The following is an 18,995-nucleotide window of genomic DNA, read 5'->3' on the forward strand; positions in this document are numbered from 1 at the left end:
TGACCAAGAATCAATTTTAATGTACATTTGTTAAGCTGTGTTATTGTGTGACCTAAATTTGAGTCCAATCAATTAAAATGAATAAGTTAAAACAACAATATTTAAATAGCAAATCTGAGTTAAGTCTAATTGCATCTAGTTACCTTAAGTTATATAGTTATGTTCATTCTATATGATCACCAAGTTAAGTGAACTTAATTGCACAAGTCTTGAAGACGCCATTACTTAATTCAATTGAGGGAAAAAGTTGACTTAAGGCGGGTGCACACTGTACGATTTTGGCCACGATTCTGTCTGAGACAAATTTCAGGAATCCTAAAGGATTTCTCTCATCGCAGGGCAAAATCACCAATCTTACAATGTTTAGTGTGACATGTTCACAGACGGCCGATTAATAGCATTTGAAAATATGCTTGTGGAGCGGGACAGGACAGAAATGATGCATGTTTGGTGCAAGAGAACAATATTCAAGATTACAGCGCAGAACGATCAGAGCTGTTGTTCTGTCGCGCACTTCACTAGAGACGATGAGAGGGCGCAACCATTGTCATGAAGTCTCGCGGTGCGGATGGAATCAATCTGGTGTCCGCCGTAACCTAATCGTTAGCAAGGCAGCTAGCATTAGCAAGTTCATCCAGTCTGACCCTACGTTACCACTGGCATGTTGTGATCGAAGCTGAGAGCGTTTTCAATTAATTCCTATGAAAGCCGAGCGTCGTGCTCGCGCAAGGTGGATCGTAGGTTTGGCAGCGGTGCGGAGCAAGCTCTCTCCTAACACTGTGAGCGCCTTTGAGGCGGATTTCTTCCGCCCCAGTGGAAACGCAGCCTTTTAGCAACAAGCAGTAAATATACAAAGTTCCTCGAAAGCTTATCGTGGATTTTCTTTATCGTGATATATATATTGATATCGTTTTATGGCCCAGCCCTAGTTTCTCATAATTAACCATAACCCTGAAACTTCTCCATTATCTCAACCACATCACAGAAAGTTTGAATATAGGGAATCTCTGATCAACATTTTTACAGCCAATACCAATTACAGATTTTCTTGTTATCTGATCATATTATCCTGATCAATTATTAACCTTTTATCTCTGTCATAACTGGTTATATGTAAGATTTCAGTGTTGTCACTGTTAATGGATGTTTATACAATTTGAATTTATTATCACTGTTAATTGATACTTGGCTGACAAAAATACTGCAGATTAAATGATAATCAAATAAAAATGTGGCTGTGGCCGAGCAACGTCTGTGGAGAGTGAAGATGAGTGAGGAAGAACGGTGAGGATTGACACATGTGGGAAATTATTTCTCACAGCTGTTTGTGTTTGCAGTGAGAGATGGGAGGAATAAAAGAACCAGAGAAGAGAGAGAGAGACGCATGCATCAGAGTTGGAGCAGCAAATCCAGGTGCTCTTTCAGGCTCAAGCAGAGGACCGGCAGGTACTACAGAGCTTGGTACACTCGGAGGGATCTTCAGCCATGACCTTGGATCCACCTATGGCCATACCTGACATCACGCTCACCAAAATGGGACCTCAGGATGACCTGGAGGATTTGATAGAGCTCTTCGAGCGGACAGCAGAAACATGGAATTCGGCGCGCACCCAGTGGTTGATCCGCCTGCTGCCGCTGTTGTCAGGGGAAACCCAACTCGTGGCCCATCTACTTCCCGCAGCCAACCTCCTGGTGTACAAGGACTTGAAGAAAGACATCCTGCAATGGGTCGGCCGCAGCTTAGAACAGCACCGGCATCACTTCCGCTCGTGGACCCTCTGCAAGCACGGCCGTCCATTTGCATTCGTCCAACAGCTCCATGACATCTGCCAAAGGTGGCTGCTGGCTGAAGAATGTGACACTGAGGAAGTACTCGATCTGGTAGTAATGGAACAATTAATCGCCCGGCTACCGAAAGGAAAAGCTAAGTGGGTCCAGTGCCACCTCCCGGCGTCACTGACGGAGGCAATTCTGCTGGCTGAGCACCATTTAGTGAGATATTCGAAGGCCGACAAGCACTCTTCTTCTCTCTCTCTCTCACACTCTCTCTCTCTCACACTCTCTCTTCTCCCTCCTAGTCTCCTTCCCACATTCTATTCCTACTCCCTGGAAACTGAGAATTCGAACCCCAAACCTGATTCCCTAGTCCCGTGGGCCATTCAACCCGCCATTTTTCCCTAACCCTCGCTGCTCTCCCTCACAGACTGGTGAATCCGCTTCTGCGGGTGTAGGCATGAAGTTGGGGCTGGTCTGATGGAGCTGAGGGGAGCCAGGGCACTTCCAGGACCGATGCCCTGCGATGGGGGTGGAAACAATGGTCCAGATCCCCGACGTGCCACAGGCCGCCCCCAGTCGAGCAGGAGCATACTGGATACCTGTAAGTATTAAGGGGGTACGTATCAAGCCTTGGTGGATTAAAGTTGTAATCAAACCTCCATTCACCAAAGCTTGGTTAAATCCGAGGCTTAAGACACAAGTCAGTGGGTGAAGTTAAGGTGTGTACACAGGGAATATCCATAATTACCCTGTAGTGATGGTCACTATACAATTTCGGGGACAAAAAGATAGTGTCAAGGCTGCAGTTAAATCCTGCCTCACCCATCCAATAATCTAGGGAACAAATTGGCCGGCATTTACTATTTTATTAAGGGGAATGTGTATGTATGGGTCTTGCAACAAAGAGTATCTGTGTGTGTGGTGTGTGACTCGCTGGCTGGGGAAGCAGAGCTAGGGTCATCTATGTCAGCTCCACGTCAGGAGGATGTCAGGGAGGGGTAATTGTCGGCTTCCCCAGCCCTTGGAAGATTCCCTGCTAGACGCAGAGTGATGGTCAACGCCTCCAGCCAGACATTGCACTTGCATACCCTTATTTTTCAATTATTAAGGATTAGTTGTATCGAGTAATGCAGGATGCTAAGATAAAGGAGAATACAACCTAATTGTTAGTACCGAAGAGCTACAAACTGAGTTTTAACTCTCATTATTACACAGTTCTCTGGAATACTGGCTTCTGATTGGTCAATAGCACCATTTAGTGCTCTGATATTTCTCTGTAACAACCGCACATCCACATATCAGACACTCATCGTAATCGTCTATCACGATAATGTTGTAAAAACAGTCTTTAGAAAAGTTTAACAAAAATCCCATTTGGGGCCTGGGTAGCTCTGCAATAAAGAAGACAAGTTTGAATCCAGGGCATGCTGAGTGACTGTTTCTCGCTCTCGGGGGTGTGCATGGTGAGTTATGCGTGAATGACTCGGAGGAAAACGTGAAGTCTCCACACACACTAGATCTCTGCGGTAACGTGCTCACCAAACCACATGATAAGAAACACGGATTGACGTCTCAGACGCAGAGGCAACTGAGATTTGTCCTCCGCCACCCGGATTGAGTTGAATCACAATACTACCATGAGGACTTAGAGTGCATTGGGAATTCGGCATTCCAAATTGGGGAGAATAAGGGGAGAAAGACAGTTGACCTTGATAAATGCAATGTGAATGTAACTTTGGCACTTCAGAACTAAATTAAAGGCATCAATGACAACACCAGACCCCCTGCAGACAAATAAAGTCAGTTTCCTTTAAAGTGCATACTCATGAGACAACTGAAGTGTCTAAAATGACCTCATAATAAACGTAAAATGTACTTTCTAAGCAGTACTCCATTTGACCTGAACAAAATGTGCCTTTCATTTAAATGTCCATTTTTGTATTTTTTTTATTCATACAGTCTGGAGAGTTGAAAGGGGTTTATGTTCTATTTAATCATTTTTTGTCACATGATAACAGATTGAATACCTGCATGTTAGTTACACCACATGACTTTGATTTGGTGGACAAAAGTTTTTCACTTTTTATTTTTAAACAAAACAGTTTTATTGCTAGTTTTTTTATTTTTAAGAAATACTAATAAAAGATTATTCCAAAACAAAGAATTTTAGCTTTTAATGTGACTTATTTCATTTTATCTAAATATTTTTTACACCACTGAATAAATACGAGAAACTCAGAAACTGGAAGCATGTTCATCACAGTAGAGGTGAACCCTAATCATTGTTTTGTGTGAGTTTAGAATAACTTTCATAAAGTAACTTTAGAATATCTGTTAATTTAAGAATAAATTAATAGATTGACCCAAATACCATGTACAGTTCCCTTCCCCTTTTGTCTTCTGTACACAACAGTAATAGTTAAGTTCAATAGCATCTCACCTATCTGTGCATTGTCGTACAGAAGCAGGTCGTACGCGGTCTGGTAGCCGGTGCGGTAATTGGTGCGTGTCCCGCTGTCCCACTGCACCACCACAGTTTTGTCGGGTGTAGTGGTGCTGCCCTGCCGCCCGATCTCCACTACCGTGCCCACATGACCCTCGCCTTCATCCTGGTTACCCCACTTCCAATCCGCTCCGCGGACCACGCGCATGCCCACCTCCATGCTCCCGCGCACCGGCTGGCCGCCGTGGCCCACTTCACTGTGCTTCCTGTGGGAGTGTGTGACGGCAACGTTCGCTGCTTGGGGTCGAGGCACTGGGAGCGGATGCGTGCCGAGTAGGGAGGTCTCTGGAGACAGATCAGGGTTGACTGAAAACACAAAGGATGACAAAGAAACATTTGAAATTCACAGACATAAACCAAACAAATTTCAGAGCAAATCCTCTCATTTTATGGTCTGCACTTATATAGCGCTTTTTTAACCTTAGTGATATAGTACACTGTCTAATTCACCCATTCACAAACACTCACACACCAATGATGGCAGAGCTGCATGCGAGGTGCTAGTCTGCCATTGGGAGCAACTTGGGGTTCAGAGTCTTGCCCAAGGACACTTCGGCATGTGGAGTCATGTGGGATGGGAATCGAACCACCAACCCTGCAATTAGTGGACAACCCGCTCAAACTCCTGAGCCACAGCCGCCCATTAGCTTAAAGTTACAGTTGAGAGGAGCAGCTGAAAAGCAGTGCAGGAAACACCTGTTTAGGTATAAAGCAGGAATTTTGATTCCAGTCTTAAACAAGAAAGATAATCCAGAGTATAAATGAGTGACTGAGAAGTATTATACAGGCCTACATCCCAGAATCAGTGTATGATTATAATAAGCAGGACACTCCCCTGATCCTGATCTGTAGGGCTGGCTAAAAATATTGATTAATTTTGAATGATCCTAATAACCCAAAGGTGGTTAACATTTTATTATTAATGTCATGTTGGATCTATATCTCACAAGCAAGCGTGCTGTTGTACTAAACAGAACTTTTCTGTGCTGTAACCGTTTGAAAAATGGGTACAGCACATTTCTGCAGCATTGAAGGTCCCAATGAGCGAAGTGGCATCCATCATCCTTGAGCTGGCCACCTGGCCAAACTGAGCGATCGGGGGAGAAGGGCCTTAGTCAGAGAGGTGACCAAGAACACGATGGTCACTTTGACAGAGTAAAAGGCACATGACAGCCCACCTGGTGTTTGCCAAAAGGCACCTGAAGGACTCTCAGACCATGAGAAACAAAATTCTCTGGTCTGATGAAACAAAGACTGAACTCTTTGTCCTGAATGGCAAGCGTCATGTCTGAAGGAAACCAGGCACTGCTCATCACCTGGCCAATACCATCCCTACAGTGAAGCATGGTGGTGGCAGCATCATGCTGTGGGGATGTTTTTCAGCGGCAGGAACTGGGAGACTAGTCAGAATTGAGGGAAAGATGAATGCAGCAATGTATGGTTTCCTTGACGAAAACCTGCTCCAGAGCACTCTGGACATCAGACTGGGGTGAAGGTTCATCTTAAAACAGGACAATGACCCTAAGCACACAGCCAAGATAACAAAGGAGTGGCTACAACTCTGTGAATGTCCTTGAGTGGACCAGCCAGAGCCCAGACTTGAACCCGATTGAACATCTCTGGAGAGATCTGAAAAAGGCTGTGCACCAATGCTCACCATCCAACCTGATGGAGCTTGAGAGGTCCTGCAAAGAGGAATGGGAGAAACTGCACAAAAATAGGTGTGCCAAGCTTGTAGCATCATACACAAAAAGACTTGAGGCTGTAATTGGTGCCAAAGGTGCTTCAACAAAGTATTGAGCAAAGGGTGTGAATACTAATGTACATGTGATTTTTTTTCTTTTTTCTTTTTTATAAATTTGCAAAGATTTAAAAAAAAAAAACTTCTTTCACGCTGTCATTATGGGGTATTGTCTGTAGAATTTTGAGGAAAATAATGAATTTAATCAATTTTGGAATAAGGCTGTAACATAACAAAATGTGGCAAAAGTGAAGCGCTGTGAATACTTTCTGGATGCACTGTAAATTGTATGCTGTATGTTATAAATATGATATAAAAATAATATGAATGTTTAATTATATTTTAACTAGTGTTTATGCTGCCTCATTATCATCAACGAAGCTTTTCACCAGGTGAGGAACAGTGTAAACTAGAGGATGAGCAATATGGGTTTTTTTATGGTCGTTGCCAATATATCACACAATTTAATATAGTAAATAACATCTAATATTGCTAAAAAATAAAAAAAATCAATCAAACTTCCACATGTAAAAGACCGAATCAAACTAATTGTTCATACAGTGAGCAGTGAATATTAACTCATAGCGCTCATGAAGTGCTTTTATTCGTTTTTACTTTGAATTTACTCTCACGCGTTCATGCAGATCCAGTGAGCAGCAAACTGTTTAAACGGCCCAGATTGCCTGCTTGGATCATCACAGACTAACTGTCACGTAACATTCGTAACTCAGAGGAGTTTTGATCCAGACTGACAGAACACATGCTTCAGTTCAGAGGAACATATAATGTGAGTGTTCCACAGGATCAAAACACTCGATTTTCTGGTGGTTCGTGAATTACATCTGTTTAAATGAGATATGCTCATATTTGCAAATGGTATATGATATCATTTTATTGATATTTGTCTTTTTATCATTAGACAAGTAATTGTTGGGAGAATGAAACAGGTGAGGACTTTAACACAACATGAGCTCAAACACATCTGCCGCGGCTCTGATATGCAGACCGTTTAAATGAGACTGTGTTGCACAGCGGTCTATTATTGCAGTAACACAATAGCACGTAACAACAAAACAAATTGATTTGTCATTTTCATCAGAATCCTTATAATCTACAGTTACAGTAACACTTGTTACAATCATGATGATTTGAATTGCCTGTTTTCTATTTCTGGTCTCGAGATGCCAGTTAAAAACTGCCCAAACAAGCGATCCAGATGGAAAACAAAAACTATTTAAGTGTTATAGTAAAAATGAACTTCAGGCTCAACTTGTGCTGTTGTTGGATGTCATTACAACTCAAGCAGTTCATGATTCAACATACCTGATGGACAATCGCGTTATGTCATCTACACACTCAGGTGAGGCAATGTCAATAAAAACAGACATTTCGACTTTGTCAAGTATTGACACTACAGAGCCACATGCTTTTTTAATTTTTTTTACAAATCTAATACCTTAAACCTCACATTACCTGCTAAGAATATACACCAATGCAAGTGAAAACACAGGAGACCAGAAATTGAAAACAGTCGAATCGTGGAACACTTCCATGTTCAGGAAGAAGTTGGATAAGGGGAGCCTACAAACTTGGCCTAAAATAGCATAACGCGGCACTCCCATAGACATTCTATTGCGGTACACTGGCGAGGAGACAAGAGGCCGTTCTTGTCTATGGAGAAGAAGCTTCAGTGTGCTAAATAAACAGCTCATCACTTAATTAACTGACCACCTTTCAGCTAATCTTCAACATGTTTTACACTAGACAGTCCTTTTAGAATGATCTTGGAGTAGAGTTTACGATAAAAATGCTGTTTTATAAGAGTCAGTTCACCCCATTCATTTGTGTTGTCCACAAACAGTGACTCAACCCTCTTGGGTATGAAGGTGTTTTGGGCCCTGGAGAAGTTTTGACATGCCTTGACATTTGTGCTTTTCAGTTGCTTAAAAACACATTAATGGCTAAAGTCTGATAACACTGTATTCAGCACAAACTGGGCTACAATAATGTGTGAGCAACATGTATGTACAGGTTTGTATTTTTGAGAAAATAACCTTTATGCATGGTTTTTGAAAAAACTTAATTTTTAAGTCACTGAAATAAGGTCATATAACACATGCTAAACATTTGTCCACAAGCCTTTTGAGAACTGGATCTTGCAGCCGAGAGTTTTTGCTACAAAATTATGTGAAAACCATCCTGATCACTCATTCATACAAAACAATATAGTAATTTAACTTTTGTAAGACACTTTTAGTGTTAGAAAGGTCATATGCGAGGAGGCGTGAACTATCATGAATATTGATTGTAATTCAGGAGACAAAAGACCCCTCCCCTGGGCCTATCAATCAGGGATAGAGAATGAATGTGAGGAGACTTGATCAAAATCAAGTTAAAAGAAGTAATCTGACTATACATATTCTTTACATAAAAACTTTACTTAATTTTAGACCTACACACCATTAAAAAGAAGTCTCTTCTGCTCACCAAGACTGGATTTATTTAATCCAAAATACAGTAAAAACATTGATACTGTGAGCTCTTTTTACAATTTAAAAGAACAGTTTTCTATTTGAATATACTGTAAAAATGCAATTTGTGATCAAAGCTGAATTTTCAGCATCATTACTGCAGTCTTCAGTGTCACATGATCCTTCAGAAATCATAAGATGGTGATTTTCTAATATTAAAGTGCATATTTACTCATTTAACCTGAACACATATTTGCAAGCACAAGCATTGTTGATGATAATGAGGCAGCATAAACACTAGATAAAATATATTCTAAACATTCATATTATTTTTATATCATATTACATATCATATTTATATTATACAGCATACAATTTAAATACCTGCTTTAGCTGAAACATAATTTAAAAGTAACTAAAACTTGCCTGTAAAATATGTACATGTTTATATAAAATAGCATGTCAACTAAAGAAAACTAAATGACTTACTCGTCCGAAATTGTATCCTCGGCTGGATCAAGTCTCTCTTCAAAATACAAATGTTCATCGGAATCCCACTCTTCTTTTGAGGAAAATGTTAACTCTTCCTTACTATCCAGGAGTTTCCTCGCCTGTGTATTGTTACAAACTGGAAATTGGAATTATGCAATCATCTGTCATAGCACCTCAGAAAACAGTGCTGAATAATTTCCCTCATGTGCAACTTCAATCCTTCGCTATCATAGGTCATGAAGAGCTAACAAAACTTATCGAAACATCAAAAGCCACAACTTGTTTGTTAGATCCTATACCAACTAAGCTCTTAAAAGAGGTATCTCCTGTAATATCAGAACCTCTTCTTAATATCATTAACTCCTCGCGATGCTTAGGACATGTCCCAAGAAACTTTAAAATGGCAATTATCAAACCGCTAATTAAGAAGCCACAATTTGATCCTGGAGAACTGGCTAATTATAGACCGATTTCAAATCTCCCATTTATGTCAAAAATACTAGAAAAGGTAGTATCCTCCCAAATATGTTCATTTCTACAAAGAAATAGTATATATGAAGAATTTCAATCAGGATTTAGGCCTCATCACAGTACAGAGACTGCACTTATCAGAGTTACACATGACTTGCTCTTATCAACTGATCGCGGCTGCATTTCTCTTCTAGTGCTTTTAGATCTTAGTGCTGCATTCGATACGATAGATCACAACATTCTCTTGAATAGGCTGGAGAATTATGTTGGAATTTGTGGAGTGGCATTAGCATGGTTTAGGTCATATTTAGCAGACCGCTACCACTTTGTCTATGTAAATGAGGAATTGTCAAACCAAACAAAAGTAAAATATGGAGTGCCACAGGGATCAGTTTTAGGGCCTCTGCTTTTCTCCATATATATGCTTCCCCTGGGAGATATTATCAGGAATCGTGGAATAAGTTTCCACTGCTATGCTGACGATACACAACTTTATATTTCTTCAAAACCTGATGAGATTTCACAATTCTCAAAATTAGCAGAGTGTATTAATTAAATAAAAGATTGGATGGCCAGAAATTTCCTTCTACTCAATTCTGACAAAACAGAGGTTCTAATTATTGGACCAAAAACTCTAAAAATAAGCCACTAAAATATAATTTGACTCTAGATGGATGTACTGTTACATCATCTTCAACAGCGAAGAACTTAGGTGTTATATTTGATACCAATCTGTCCTTTGAAAATCAAATTACAAATGTTTGTAGAACAGCATTCTTCCACCTAAGAAATATTGCTAAATTAAGGCATATGCTCTCGGTTGCTGATGCCGAAAAACTAATTAATGCGTTCATGACCTCAAGACTAGATTATTGTAATGCATTACTGGGAGGATGTCCAGCAAGATCAATAAATAAACTTCAATTGGTTCAAAATGCAGCAGCCAGAGTGATGACGAGAACCAAGAAATATGATCATATTAGCCCCATTTTATCATCGTTACATTGGCTACCTGTTAAATTCCGTATTGATTTAAAAATTCTGTTAACTACGTACAAAGCTTTGAATGGTCTAGCTCCGCAGTACTTAAGTGATCTTCTACCACGCTATATTCCAACATGTTCATTATGATCGCAAAATTCTGGCCTATTAATAGTTCCTAGAATATCAAAATCCACTAAAGGCGGAAGATCCTTTTCATATTTGGCTCCTAAACTATGGAATAGTCTCCCAAACACTGTTCGAGATGCAGACACGCTCTCTCAGTTTAAGTCTAGACTAAAGACTCATCTATTTAGCCAGGCATTCACCTCATTTATCCTCCAACCCACAATTACGCTGCTTGAGTTGGGTCTGCCGGAACCAGAAACCAGAAACATTGAGCATGATCTCTAACTATGCAATAAATTAAATGGCATCTACGCTTACATCTTTTTATTTGTTTCCCTGTCTCAACCTCGGGACTCCTATCCTGAGGTCACCAGAACCGGCTGGATCCAGCACCATTCCTGCTTCATGTTGGACTCCACTGCTACATGTCGCAGAATGATGATGACTAAATGCAGCCGGTGCCAGCCAAACATCACTTCAATCTATTATGACGGACTTCAGAGGATGAAATGATGCCAACTCCAACCTGCATCACCTCTGTCTATTTATGGACTACGATCTTGAAATGAAATGCTTAGACTAACTACTGCCAACAAAAGCCTTCATCAGCCAATTAACAAGGACAATGCATCTATGTGAACTTCTGCAGTTAATCCAGGATGGACTTCAAAGACTTTGGTCATTAATCTTACAGTTCAAACACAATCAATGTTTAATCACTGACCCTTAACACTTAGTTTAATAATTTTAAACCATGATTTTACCTATACATAATTAATATTTACATTACATTCATAATGTTAGCCAGAGGGGCACTGACCCCACAGTAAGTCTGGTTTCTCCCAAGGTTATTTGTGTTCCTTGCCACAGTCGCCTACAGCTTGCTCACTGGGGTTATTAATACAATTATCATTTAATTATTTTTAAACGCTATTAAAAATCTTTTTTTATCTAAATTACGCAATGATGATTAATCAACTTTATAGACATTACAGTTTTATCGTCTGTTAATGCTGATATTCTGTAAAGCTGCTTTGAAATGATGTGTGTTGTGAAAGGCGCTATACAAATAAAATTGACTTGATTTGGCTTGACAAACACACAGTAAAGTGAATGAATTGTGTTTACATCAAATCTCACAGTCGGGGGCGTTCACCATTTGCATTGATCGTCTCAGCACATTAGCGTATGAATGGCGCGTTCTGCTGGTGGGTGTGATCACATTAGAGATAATTCGCTGAGCCAGGAGAAACTGTACATCGCTTTGTATTGCATTGCAGGAGAATATTTGTTTTTCATTTTAATTGTTTTATTTAAAAGTAGACATTTTAAGCTTTCTTTAGACATATGTTTCATGTTTGTGTGATAAGTATTTGCGGAGTTTCAGTTAATGTTTGTGACTTGTTTCAGAAATATGCTCGTGAACACAGAGACTGCTGAAAGCTCACCCTTTTTATTTTCTTTATTTTACAAAAGCACAAGATTTTGTTGTTATTGTGAGTGTACACAAATAAAAGTAGACCCTTAATAGTCTCTAATGATGTCTTACACTTATCTGTATACCCAAAAATGACGGAGTATTTCAAGTTGTTTCTGCTGTAATGACGAAAATATCCAGCAGGACACGCCGGGGCGTCCGTCGACCCCAGAGAGTTAATACACTAGATTAACTTTACGCTCTCTCCGATGGTAAAAACGCAATGCAAGGTTGTTGCATTGGCAAAGGTTGTGACCACCTTTGTCTTTAAAACAGCACCAATTCTCTTAGATACACCTGCACACAGCTTTTCTTGGTTGTTGGCAGATCGGATGTTCAAGCTTCTTGGAGAATTCACCACAGTTCTGTGGGCTGTCTCAACTGCTTCTGTCTCTTCATGTAATCTCAGACTGACACAATGTTCAGTGGGGGTCTCTGTGGGGGCTCCCTGTTCTTCTATTCTAATCTTTTCTATTTGCAAATGTAATGTTTGAGAGTCTAACATTTATTTTAACTATTGACATACTAAAGCTGAAGATATAAATAACCATCTTAAGACAAATGCTTTTGTGAAACATCTTATGTGCCTATGACTATTGCACAGTACTGTATCTCGGCTTCTTCAAGTGCAAGCAGGTGATTCTCAAGGTGCCCTCACGCCCTTAAGGAACTAATCAGCCAAACAGGAAAATTTATCGAACTCAGCAAAAATATATCGTTTGCACACTACTTTAAACTACACATTGCACTTGCAGTGTCAAAATAAAAGCTCTAGGTGAAGGTGAAGGAAAGAGGACATTTACAGTATATTACTTTTATATAAACAAATCTAATTCTCAAAATAAAAATGATAATTTAGTATTATAATATAATAACACCATTGACTGGGTCCCATAGAAATCATTTAGTATTAAAGTTCAACTGGGTTAAAAAAAAAGTAAAAAATAATTGGAGGAATTTTTGCACACCTTGTTCATTCACTAAAGATGTTTTGGTAAAAATATGTATCTACTATGTATCATTATATATACCTTTATTATTTTTAAATAGATTTTTATTCAATGCCTTTAAAAATATTGTATCTACTAGCTACAAAAGCTGTTTGGATGAATGATGGTTCCTCTGATTAAAAAAACACTGTTGAGAACACTGTCAAGATATATATAGAATATCATAAATAGGGTGAAAAGAAATCGAGATATAATTTTTTTGGCCATTTCACCCAGCCCCACAAGCTGTTCTGAAATTCACTTCAATTAACTAAGCTAATATATGCCAGCTGTTTGCACAAAATCATCCCTTGAAACTTGGTCTTGGCCTTCTTAGGCATCAGACATTGCATGGAAGCAAATTTTTCTCATAAAAAAATACAAAAAAATTACAAGCTAGAAAAACACTCATACACTAGGTGGCCAAAAGTTTGTGGACACCAAATGAGCTTGATAAACATATACTAAAAACTATCTTTGTTTTTAGTGTGTCTATAAACAGTGCTTCACTTGTTTTAGAGTATTATTTATTGCTAAAGTTTAGCATTGTTTGTATGCAGTGTACTGAAGTCGCGTTTGTTCCTGCGCTAGTCACCTCACGCAAACCTTAGATTCGGTTGCCCACGTGACTAGCTTTGTTGCTAAGCAGCATTAAGAATGGCAGCAGAAGCGGTAGCCCTAGTCTAAGCCCTCCTCGTGTAAAGACCTACTAAAGACTAGATACTGTATGTCCAGTGGATACAGCAACACCTGCTGCTCTCTTCAACAACTTCTCCTTCACTCGCACCCCTTGACACACCAGTAGGGGTGGGGGAAAAGGTTTGTTCATTCTAAACAACTGAACATTTTCACCACACTACTCTCCATGTAACACTACCTCTTTTGAATTCCATGCTATTACTACTATGCAACCCACACAAATCCATGTTGTTAACATCTAGAGCCCTTCAGGTCAGCTGGCAATCTTTCTCAAGGAGTTGGATGTCGTGCTGTCCTCCTTCCCGGAAGATGGAAAGACACTTTTTGGAGATTTCAACATACACCAAGACAAGCCCCAGGCTACTGAAATTCATGCTCTTCTGGCCTTGTTTGACTTGGAAAGACTAAGCACTTCAGCAACACACAGATCGGACACCAAGCTGGACCTCATTTTTACATGTAACTGTACCAACTGAAATATTCTTGTTACTCCTTTACGGGTCTCTGATCACTACTTTGTTCGATTCAACATGACTCTCCCATCTACTTTAAAACAGACTCCACCTTTGGTTTCCTTTCGCCGTAACCTCCGTTCTCTTTCACCCTCTCGCCATTCCACTGCTGTCTCTACCTCTCTTCCCACAATAAATGTATTTTCCATGCTTGATGTAAACTGTGACACTTTAACAACCTGTCTAGACAACGTCTGTCCTCTCTCCTCTAGGCCAGCACGTACTACACCACCCAGCCCCTGGCTATCTATAGTGCTTTGTGAACATTGGACTGACCTCAGGGCAGCTGAGAGGAGATGGCGGAAGTCTAAAGATCCAGCAGATCTAGGAAAGTATCAGCTTTTGCTTTTAACTTTCGCAGATAAATGTTAAATCTGCAAAAACCTCCTATTACCAGAACAAGATCAACAGCACCACAGACACTCACAGCTTGTTTAGAACATTCAACACACTTCTCTGCACTCCCCCTCCACCTCCTGACACATCACTGACAGAAGATTTCTTCGCCATATTTTTTATTAATGTTACAACCATCAGCAATACATTGTCAGCACCACACCCTGTCAAACACCCGCCTCCTGTATGCAACTCTTCTGTCTCTATGTTCTCTCCTCTGACTGGCACTGAGGTCCCTAAACTCCTCCTCTCCAACCACGCCACTTGTTCCCTTGACCCCATTCCATCACACCTTCTCCAGGCCATCTCTCCGTCCATCCTACCTGCACTCACAGACATACAGTGCATCTGGAAAGTATTCACAGCGCTTCACTTTTGCCACCTTTTGTTATGTTACAGCCTTATTCCAAAATTGATTAAATTCACTATTTTCCTCAAAATTCTACAAACAATACCCCATAATGACACCGTGAATGAAGTTTGTTTGAAATATTTGCAAATGTATTAAAAAGGAAAAAAAAAAAATCACATGTACATAAGTATTCACAGCCTTTGCTCAATACTTTGTTGAAGCACATTTGGCACCAATTACAGCCTCAAGTCTTTTTGAATATGATGCTACCAGCTTGGCACACCAATTTTTGGGCATTTTCAGATCTCTCCAGAGATGTTCTATCGGGTTCAAGTCTGGGCTCTGGCTGGGCCACTCAAGGACATTCACAGAGTTGTCCCGAAGCCACTCCTTTGTTATCTTGGCTGTGTGCTTAGGGTCATTGTCCTGTTGGAAGATGAACCTTCGCTCCAGTCTGAGGTCCAGAGCGCTAAGGAGCAGGTTTTCATCAAGGATGTCTCTGTACATTGCTGCATTCATCTTTCCCTCGATCCGGACTAGTCTCCCAGTTCCTGCCTCTGGAAAAACATCCCCACAGCATGATGCTGCCACCACGATGCTTCACTGTAGGGATGGTATTGGCCAGGTGATGAGCAGTGCCTGGTTTCCTCCAGACATGGTCTGAGAGTCCTTCAGGTGCTTTTTGGCAAACACCAGGTGGGCTGTCATGTGCCTTTTACTGAGGAGTGGTTTCCGTCTGGCCACTCTACCATAAAGGCCTGATTGGTGGAGTGCTGCAGAGATGGTTGTTCTTCTGGAAGGTTCTCCTCTCTCCAGCTCTAGGAAGAGTCCTGGTGGTTCCAAACTTCTTCCATTTACTGATGATGGAGGCCACTGTGCTTATTGGAACCTTCAATGCTGCAGACATTTTTGTGCACTCTTTTCCAGATCTGTGCCTCGATACAATCCTGTCTCCGAGGTCTACAGACAATTCCTTGGACTTCATGGCCTTGGTTTGTGGTCTGACATGCACTGTTAACTGTGGGACCTTATATAGACAGGTGTGTGCCCTTCCAAATCATGTTCAATCAACTGAATTTACCACAGGTGGACTCCAATTACAAGTTGTAGAAACATCTCAAGGATGATCAGTGGAAACAGGATGCACCTGAGCTCAATTGTGAGTGTCATGGCAAAGACTGTGAATACTTATGTACATGTGGTTTTTTATTTTTAATAAATTTGCAAAGATTTCAAAAAAACTTCTTTCACGTTGTCATTATGGGGTATTGTTTGTAGAATTTTGAGGAAAATAATGAATTTCATCCATTTTGGAATAAGGCTGTAACATAACAAAATGTGGAAAAAGTGAAGTGCTGTGAATACTTTCCGGATGCACTGTATATAACACATCTCCACTTACAAGCACTTTTCCCACTACATTTAAACAAGCTCTACTTGTCTTTCCAGCCCAACGACACCACGGTGACTGCTCAAATCTCAACCTGATTGGCAGACATCTTGCCCTGGATGAAGGAACACCACCTGCAACTTAACCCAGACAAGTCTGAACTCCTTGTCTTTCCAGCCAACACTGCTGTTGAACAAATCACCATGCAGCTGGGTTCAACTACAGTAACGCCTTCCAAAATGGTCAGAAATCTAGGGGTAACTATCAATAACAAACTAGATTTCACAGACCAAACCTCAAAGACCATGTAGATTTATGCTCAGGAAGATAAGACCCTTCCTCTCTGAACATGCCACACAACTTCTTGTTCAGTGACTTGTCATAACTAGATTGGACTACTGTAACGCTCTCATTGCAGGACTCCCTGCATGCGCAATTAGACCCCTGCAAATGATCCAGAATGCAGCAGCCCGTTTGGTTTTAATGAAACAGAGAGAACATGTTACACCACTCCGTCTCTCTTCACTGGCTGCCGTTTGATGCATGTATCAAATTCAAGGCTCTGATGCGGACATAAAAAACAGTCACTGTGTCTGCTTCAGCTTACCTAAAATAATTTCTGCAGAGCTACATTATCACCAGAAGCCTGCGGTCGGCTAAGGAATGGTGCCTTGTTGTACCAACACAAATAGGCCCCAAAACAATTTCCCGGACTTTCGGTTTTCTTCGTACCACGTTGGTGGAATGAACTTCCCAAATCCATCCATGATGCTAACTCACTTTCTGTCTTCAAAAAACAGCTAAAGACACATCATTTCCATGAGCACTTAACCAGTCACTAAATAAAATACAAAAAAAACATTACAAATTCTTGTTACACTTTAATCTGTCTTGAACTCGACTGTTCTGATGCTAGTGAAACTTTGTAATGCAGCACTTTTTGAACCACTGTCTCCTTAAGATGATTCGCTTACAATGTATTTCTCTTTTGTAAGTTGCTTTGGATAAAATCGTCTGCCAAATGAATACATGTAAAATGTAAATATACATTTAAAACCAATAGCATCAATTCCCCCTTGTGGTAATAACAGCTTCCACTCTTCAGAGAAGGATTCAGGGAATTTTTTAACCACTTCACAGATTTAATATTAGTAAACTATAGTTTTGGCAAGTTGTTTAGGACATCTACTTTGTGCATGACATGAGTAATTTTTGCAAAAATTGTTTACAGACAGGTTGTTTCACTTAATTGACTTTATCACAATTCCAGTGGGTCAGAAGTTAACTGTGCCTTTAAGCAGCTTGGGAAATTCTAGAAAATTAGGTAAAGTCTTTAGACAATTAGCTTCTGATAGGTGTACTGAATTGGAAGTGTACCTATGGATGTATTTTAAGGCCTACCTTCAAACTCAGTGCCTCTTTGCTTGACATCATGGGTAAATCAAAAGAAACATCCAAGACCTCATAAAAAAAAGTCTGGTTCATCCTTGGGACCACACATCTGTCATACCGCTCAGAAAGGAGACAAATTATGTCTCCTAGAGATGAACATAGTTTGGTGCTAAAAGTGCAAATCAATCCGAGAACAACAGCAAAGGACCTTGTGAAGATGCTGGAGGATACAGGTAGACAAATGGTAAATGGTCTGAACTTATATAGCGCCTTTTTTAACCTTAGAGGTTACCAAAGCACTTTACATTGTGTCCCATTCACCCATTCACACAGACATTCACATCAATGGTGGCAGAGCTGCCATGCAAGGCACTAGCCTGCCATTGGGAGCAACTTGGGGTTCAGTGTCTTGCTCAAGGACACTTCGGCATGTGGAGTCGTGTGGGCCCGGAATCGAACTGCCAACCCTGCGATTAGCGGGGGCCAACAACCGGAGCCACAGCCACCCCCAAGTATCTAGACAAGTATCTATATCCACAGTAAAGTTAGTCCTATATCAACCTAACCTGAAAGGCTGCTCAGCAAGGAAGAAGCCACTGCTCTAAAAATGGCATAAAAAAGCTAGACTACAGTTTGCAAGTGCACAAGGATTTTATTTTTTGTAGAAATTGAACTGTTTGGCCATAATGACCATTGTTATGTTTGGAGGAAAAAGAGTGAGGCTTGCAAGACAAAGAACAAAATCGCAACTGTGAAGCATGGGGGTGGCAGCATCATGTTGTGGGGGTGCTTTGCTGCAGGGACTGGTGCACTTCATAAAATTGAAGACATCATGAGGAAGGAAAATTATGTGGATATATTGAAGCAACATCTCAATCAGTCAGGAAGTTAAAGCTCGGTCGCAACTGGGTCTTCCAAATGGAAAAAATACCGCTAAAATTGTAGCAAAATGGCTTAAGGGCAACAAAGTCAAGGTATTGGAGTGGGGGCCTGGGTAGTCAGAGAGTAAAGAAGCTGACTACCACCCCTGAAGACGCGAGTTCGAATCCAGGGCATGCTGAGTGACCCCAGCCAGGTCTCCAAAGCAACCAAAATTGGCCCAGTTGCTAGGGAGGGTAGTCACATAGGGTAACCTCCTTGCGGTCGCGGTGAGGCGCATGGTGAGTTGCGGTTGAATGCGCGGAGAATAGCGTGGGCATCCACATGCACTACGTCTCAGGGGTA

The 18,995-nt window shown here is 40.7% G+C and overlaps 1 protein-coding gene across 1 annotated transcript in view; it reads right to left on the reverse strand.

Moving 5' to 3' along the window:
* The window catches only part of LOC127630610 (E3 ubiquitin-protein ligase MIB2-like), a 242,287-nt gene that overhangs the window by 212,927 nt on the left and 10,365 nt on the right, over positions 1-18,995 (reverse strand). The window contains exon 2 of the mRNA XM_052108221.1: positions 4,217-4,585. Within this exon, the coding sequence (XP_051964181.1) occupies positions 4,217-4,585 (369 nt within the window). The remainder of the gene's footprint in view (positions 1-4,216; positions 4,586-18,995) is intronic.

Source organism: Xyrauchen texanus, chromosome 37, assembly GCF_025860055.1.
Source record: "Xyrauchen texanus isolate HMW12.3.18 chromosome 37, RBS_HiC_50CHRs, whole genome shotgun sequence".
Taxonomy (NCBI): Eukaryota; Metazoa; Chordata; class Actinopteri; order Cypriniformes; family Catostomidae; genus Xyrauchen; species Xyrauchen texanus.